Source organism: Rhynchophorus ferrugineus, unplaced genomic scaffold (assembly GCF_030347505.1).
Source record: "Rhynchophorus ferrugineus isolate W39M unplaced genomic scaffold, kcgeb_rfMv2 rfM2, whole genome shotgun sequence".
NCBI lineage: Eukaryota > Metazoa > Arthropoda > Insecta > Coleoptera > Curculionidae > Rhynchophorus > Rhynchophorus ferrugineus.
The window spans coordinates 83021942-83028632 of record NW_027472581.1 but is presented as its reverse complement, the minus strand read 5'-3'; the positions used below and the strand labels follow the sequence as shown (position 1 = coordinate 83028632).

At 28.6% G+C, this 6691-nt stretch overlaps 1 protein-coding gene across 2 annotated transcripts; it reads right to left on the bottom strand.

Moving 5' to 3' along the window:
• Positions 1 to 208: 208 nt before the first annotated feature.
• On the bottom strand, positions 209 to 780 carry LOC143191896 (uncharacterized). 2 transcript variants are annotated; one of them, XM_076397334.1, is made up of 2 exons: positions 573 to 780; positions 209 to 495 (listed from the first exon to the last, which is right to left on the bottom strand). In XM_076397334.1, the coding sequence occupies exons 1-2, from the start codon at positions 715 to 717 to the stop codon at positions 317 to 319; spliced, it is 324 nt and encodes a 107-aa protein (XP_076253449.1). In that variant the 5' UTR covers positions 718 to 780; the 3' UTR covers positions 209 to 316. The 2 variants fall into 2 exon arrangements, with proteins under 2 accessions (XP_076253449.1, XP_076253450.1); XM_076397335.1 differs by having other exon boundaries at positions 209 to 474.
• Between the last annotated feature and the right edge of the window lie 5911 nt (positions 781 to 6691).

The following is a 6691-nucleotide window of genomic DNA, read 5'->3' as shown; positions in this document are numbered from 1 at the left end:
TACTTTTTTTTAAACATTTGACAAAAATTTTGTTATATTATCGACGTGGCAAAATCGCTAAAGCTAAAAAACTAATAAATCGCTAAATAAAATAAGACATAGCTCAATAACATAGTGACAGTGTAATAAAACAGTTTTGTTATATAAAACAGTTTTGTATATTGTCTTGCCTGTATAAAATCAGTCTCAATTTGTGGGTCTAGTGACTTATTCATAATTGTATGTAAAGAAAAATCACACTTAATTTCTTTTTTAAAAAGTTTTACTAAATAACCTGAGATGTACACTACGATACAACATAAAACTCTGTTTGATCTTATAGAAACATCTGGACTGAAGTTATAGAGTCAAGTAGTTTACAGTAAGAATGAGCAGAAAGCGGGATACTAGCTGAATGAATACAAACTTTACCATCGTCTTCAGGAGTTTGTTCAAATGTCGATGATACTTGCTTCGAACACCCTGGTTGTGGGCCTGGAACGATGGAAATAGGCACTACAAATATAGTAAGACAGTTTAGAAATTAATGGTAACAATTATGAACAGAAATGTGACTGACTCGTTCAATTTACCTTCTATATAATTTTGATTTTGATCCACTTCCATTTGTACATATTCTGGGCTCGTGGTATTATTTTCACCGTCACTAAATTGTTCATAAGTACTTAAAGGAAAGTTTAAATGTATCACATGGTGACGATCATAAATCTGTTTCATGTTTACCAACCAGTTTAGGATGTTTAATGTTTTCTACTCATTTCTTTAAGATCGCTTTTTTAACGGAAAACGATGATGCATTTCGTCACTATCTGTGTATCCGAGCACCCAATACTTCCTAGAACATATATAGGGCACATTGAAAATGGCGTGCAAAATAAACAAACCATAGAACGAAGTGAACCAATCAGAATCCGTCGAAGCTTTTAACATAGCGACTAAAACAAGTAATATGTTAAAGGTAGCGACATCTACATGTTGGACGTCGCAAAATATTTCACCAAAATTTCCTATGAAGTTAAATCTCTATTTCTCTATGATACATACTGATGTATTAATCCCGTACTTTCCTTTCTTGTGTATTAATGCAAGTACAACATAACAGTAGTAGTTAATTAATTTGTAAATTAATATTGTACTAAATAAATCTAATGTAAGATGTATTTAATTAAAAAAAAATAAGAAATAGATTTTTCTCATAGGGATGTTTGCCTCGTAGAGAAATATCGATGTTTTAAAATATACCGATATATCGACCAATAAAAAATATCGATACCAAATTACATTGAATGCAAAATTCCCTTGATGTCCAGACAGACAAAGTCCCAAAACAAAAGTTCGATACTCTCCATCGAAAATCCCAGCTTTCTAATATCGATATTTTACTTTACAACTAAAAGCTCGATAATCTAACTTACATCTATGGATAAATTATATCGATATATCCTTATTTTCTTATATAAACGTGAAACTTGTTGAGTAATGTGTTTATTATAAGATTTATTAACTTAACCAAATTTATTAACTTAATTATTAACTTAAGATTTATTTATTAACCTTAACCTTTATTCGCAGCGACAAGCGTCACTTCTTGATAATTCTGATGCATAGAACATAGAAAAAATAAAACGAAGAATCCCACGCTACTAGGAAACGGACGGAAAATCAACAGGCGAATTTCCTGGGATCGACCTCGGCGCACCGTGAGAGCAAGAAAAGGAGCCGTCGCAGGAAGCCCGATCGGCAGGAATGTTTTTCGGTGCCGTGTAAATAATGCTAATTGATTTTCGACGAGCGAGCACGCCCACGAATTTGAAGAAAAACGTCCGAATACCGGACAAAACCTATTCGGATTTTTCGAAACACGTGTTAGGCATATGTGCGACTGTGTGTGTGTGTGTGTGTGTGTGAGTGTATAATCATCCGCTGTATAAAAAAGTTGAGTCTTGACCGCTACTTACGATATTATGGTCAAGGCCGGAAATGTTGTATTTTTCCTACAGTTAAATGAAACTTTGACGACTGCAAAAATATCTAGAAGTCTGAGGGAACTAAATCAGGCAAATAGGATGGTTGCAGAATGATTTAACTTGATACCAATCATGCTAAAATGCTTTGGTATCAACAAGTGATGATTTTGAGGTCGAAGAGAAAGAAATGTATGGAGGACCAAAATAGTTAAAGATATATTGTACGATAATGCAGTTCAAATTCTCAAAAAAAAACAACTTTTCTGACAGCTTAGTCGATTAATTAACTTTCTCCAGACGTTTACATGCTATTGGTTAGATGAAAGATTAAGAGTTTTCTGTAACGTGTTGTAACTGATGATGAAAAATGGATCTATTACGATAATTTCGAGTGCAAAAATGTATCCGTGGATTAGTCCAAGCCTTGCTGGTTGGATCAGCAACGTATATGTACATTATGAGTTGCTAAAATCGAATTAAACTGTAACTACTGATGTTTACCGATGTTAATTGAACAAATTGAAAGATGTACTTTTGTTAAGAGACGGGTAACAACCAGCAATAGATGCGAAGTCATCCCCTTGCATGATAATGCTGGTCAACGTTACGACACACTGTTGCAGGTCTAATGGGAAGTTCTGTCGCATCTAGCTTACTCACTCCACTTTTTCAATGAATGCCTTTATAATGCGAAAAATTATAAGGTAGATGACCTACCGTGTGGTTACATGTATCGAGATTAAAATAAAGTTGAAATATTCCGGCCTGTTCGATGATATAACGGGCGTCGTTCAGCCCCGGTATTAAAGATAACCTTGATCAGGATTTCCGGAAATCGACCGCACCTCCGAGATGTGGCAATAGCAGGTTCAGTTATATTTTATTCCGATGGAATGGCGCAAGAATCAGATTATATCGTTCTAATAAGGAACCAATGACGAAAACGGATAACTTATCGGGCTGTATGGGTGTCCGTTTTATCATCGGGACTTATCTTTGACACTTGATGTATGTAAAATATATTCTAATCGTCACGATAGTTAAGTATATTTAATAACAATATTTACTGTAAAGACCGTAAGTTAATTCTGGAGGACTTTATGATAATTAAAAATAATATTTAATTTATTCTAAAAAATATCGGTATATCGAGCAAAAAAATATCGGCTAAATATATCGAAAAATATATAAATAAAAATACATAAAAATATCGATATATCGTTATGATATTTTTTAAAAAACATCGATATATCGGCCAAAAAATATATCGATATTTGTAAGAAAAAACAAAAATAACGAAATACTAACCTAAAAAATATATATTATTTCTAAATTTCTTAAAAAGTAGTAACATTTTAGATAAATATTTACAATTAAGTACCAATTTTAAAAGATTGTTAAAAATAATATTTAATTTATTCTAAAAAATATCGATATATCGAGCAAAAAAATATCGGCTAAATATATCGACAAATATATAAATAAAAATACATAAAAATATCGATATATCGTTATGATATTTTTTAAAAAATATCGATATATCGGCCAAAAAATATATCGATATTTGTAAGAAAAAACAAAAATAACGAAATACTAACCTAAAAAATATATATTATTTCTAAATTTCTTAAAAAGTAGTAACATTTTAGATAAATATTTACAATTAAGTACCAATTTTAAAAGATTGTTAAAAATAATATTTAATTTATTCTAAAAAATATCGATATATCGAGCAAAAAAATATCGGCTAAATATATCGAAAAATATATAGATAAAAATACATAAAAATATCGATATATCGTTATGATATTTTTTAAAAAATATCGATATATCGGCCAAAAAATATATCGATATTTGTAAGAAAAAACAAAAATAACGAAATACTAACCTAAAAAATATATATTATTTCTAAATTTCTTAAAAAGTAGTAACATTTTAGATAAATATTTACAATTAAGTACCAATTTTAAAAGATTGTTAAAAATAATATTTAATTTATTCTAAAAAATATCGATATATCGAGCAAAAAAATATCGGCTAAATATATCGAAAAATATATAGATAAAAATACATAAAAATATCGATATATCGTTATGATATTTTTTAAAAAATATCGATATATCGGCCAAAAAATATATCGATATTTGTAAGAAAAAACAAAAATAACGAAATACTAACCTAAAAAATATATATTATTTCTAAATTTCTTAAAAAGTAGTAACATTTTAGATAAATATTTACAATTAAGTACCAATTTTAAAAGATTGTTAAAAATAATATTTAATTTATTCTAAAAAATATCGATATATCGGGCAAAAAAATATCGGCTAAATATATCGAAAAATATATAAATAAGAACATATAAAAATATCGATATATCGTTTTGATATTTAAAAAAATATATTAATATATCGGCCAAAAAATATCGATAATTTTTTTGCAAGAAGTATAAAAAATATCGATATTTTACAAAAAATATATCGATATTTGTAAGAAAAAACAAAAATAGCGAAATACTGACCTAAAAATATATATTATTTCTAAATTTCTTAAAAAGTAGTAATATTTTAGATAAACATTTACAATTAAATACCAATTTTAAAAGATTGTTAAAATAATATTTAATTTATTCTAAAAAAATATCGATATATCGGGCAAAAAAATATCGGCTAAAAATATCGAAAAATATCAATATATCGGCCAAAAAATAGCGATATTTTTTTTGCAATAAGTATAAAAAAATATCGATATTTTACAAAAAAAATATATCGATATTTGTAAGAAAAAAAAATAGCGAAATACTGACCTAAAAAATATATATTATTCCTAAATTTCTTTAAAAGTAGTAACATTTTAGATAAACATTTACAATTAAGTACTAATTTTAAAATATTGTTAAAAATAATATTTAATTTATTATGAAAAAATATCGGCTAAAATTATCGAAAAATATATTAAAAAAATATATATAAAAATATCGATATATCGATATTTTTTCTGCATCCCTACTATCTACTACACATATTTTATATTCTACTACATATACACAATTTTGCTTAATACATACCTAAACCTATTTGTCTATTTACAATATTATTTTGACTACTACCAACTGATAACTTGGAAGTCGGTACGAGCAACAAATTGGATTTGTTTGTTCGTAATTAAAATTTTTGTATATGTCATAAAATTATATTATTATATGTGTATTGTTTGGACTCGGCACCCACATACATTAAGAAAAAATATACGAACATAGAACTTCCTCCTTTTCTGAAGTCGGTTAAAAACTGACATCAACGCGAAGAAAGCACCGCGATATGTTGTAAAATCTTTAAAGAATGCCATTATTAATTTTACTAACCGGATTAATACAGCATTTAGACAAAAACGTGCCTCAGATGTTTAAATTATTATGATCCAAAAACCAGGAAGACCACCAAGTGAATAGAAATCTTACAAAAAACTAATATCGAAGAGATCAAAATAAATTATGGATAGAAAATATCTATTATCGTTTTATGAACAAACTTTCAACAATGGACCGGGTGCATAGAGTCACAGACGTCATAGAAAAGACCTACGAAGTTAAAAATGTCTGCTCAAGTATATTTCTAAAGGTAGTCGAAAAAATCATCGACAAAGTTTGTAATGTAGAGCTTATCTACAAACTGCAAAATGCGTTACTAAATTTGCATTTGGCCACAACATTTAGGGTAAAACAAGAAGAGACGTATTCTGCAACAAATGAAGCTAAAGCAGGCACAGGGAAGTGAATTGGAGCTATATTGGATACCAAAAATTACAAAAGGTGATTATCAATATAAATAATTAAATCAAGAGTTGGAAAACTAAAGTTAACGAAAGCCAATCGGTGTATATTAATTTTACTTATAACCAAAGTGAATATACAATATTGTAATAATGAACGACACTGTATCTCATATAGCAACGTCAGATACCTTAGGATGAACCTCATTGCAAAATTTCGATCGGGCCGGCTTGGTGGCGCAGTGGTAAAGGCGATAGGTAAGTAAATTTATATATGTGATTGTTTAAAATGTGTGAATGTTCTAGGCAAGAGTGTAAAATCCGATAAGGAAAATGATCCCAGTCAATCCAGTAGCCAGGCTGGGTAAGACCGGATGTCTTCTGGGATGATTTCTACAGTTGGTCACTCGCCAGTCGGTAGGCTCAATGCTGAGGACCGTGGTTCAGAGACCACGTTAAACTTTAGACCCAGGCTAGATAAACCAATAGTTGGTAAAAGGAGACTTTAAAATATATAAAAAAATTCGATCGAAGGGGATTCATTGAAAAACAAAAGAATAAACTAAAATTTAAATATAGAAAAATTTATTGATAAATTGGAAGAAAATCTCATTTATCCTTACATTCTTAATTGTTGTAAACCGATATGGACTTGAGGAATCCAATTGTGGGGCTGATCCGCGAAAACTAACAAAAGTTACGTCATATTTACAAGTTACATAAATCCTTGAAAATTAATAAGTCTCCTTTTTTATAGTTATTACATGAAATAAAATGTTGGTATTGGAGAAAGTATTATAATAATAATACATTTGGTATAACTGATTTTAAATTAATTTTAAAAATTATGTATTCTCAATGAAAAACTATTGTTAATGACATAAGTCTCGATAATTTGTACAGTTAATTATAACAAACAACCGTATTAATTGTTGATTTATATTCTATTTTAA

What these genes read in the sequence shown, in the direction of transcription:
- LOC143191896 (XM_076397334.1), bottom strand. Translation starts at nt 717, where the DNA reads ATGAAACAGATTTATGATCGTCACCATGTGATACATTTAAACTTTCCT. An exon ending in AAATCAAAATTATATAGAAG is followed by an intron (nt 496 to 572) that starts GTAAATTGAACG and finishes CTATATTTGTAG; the next exon opens with TGCCTATTTCCATCGTTCCA.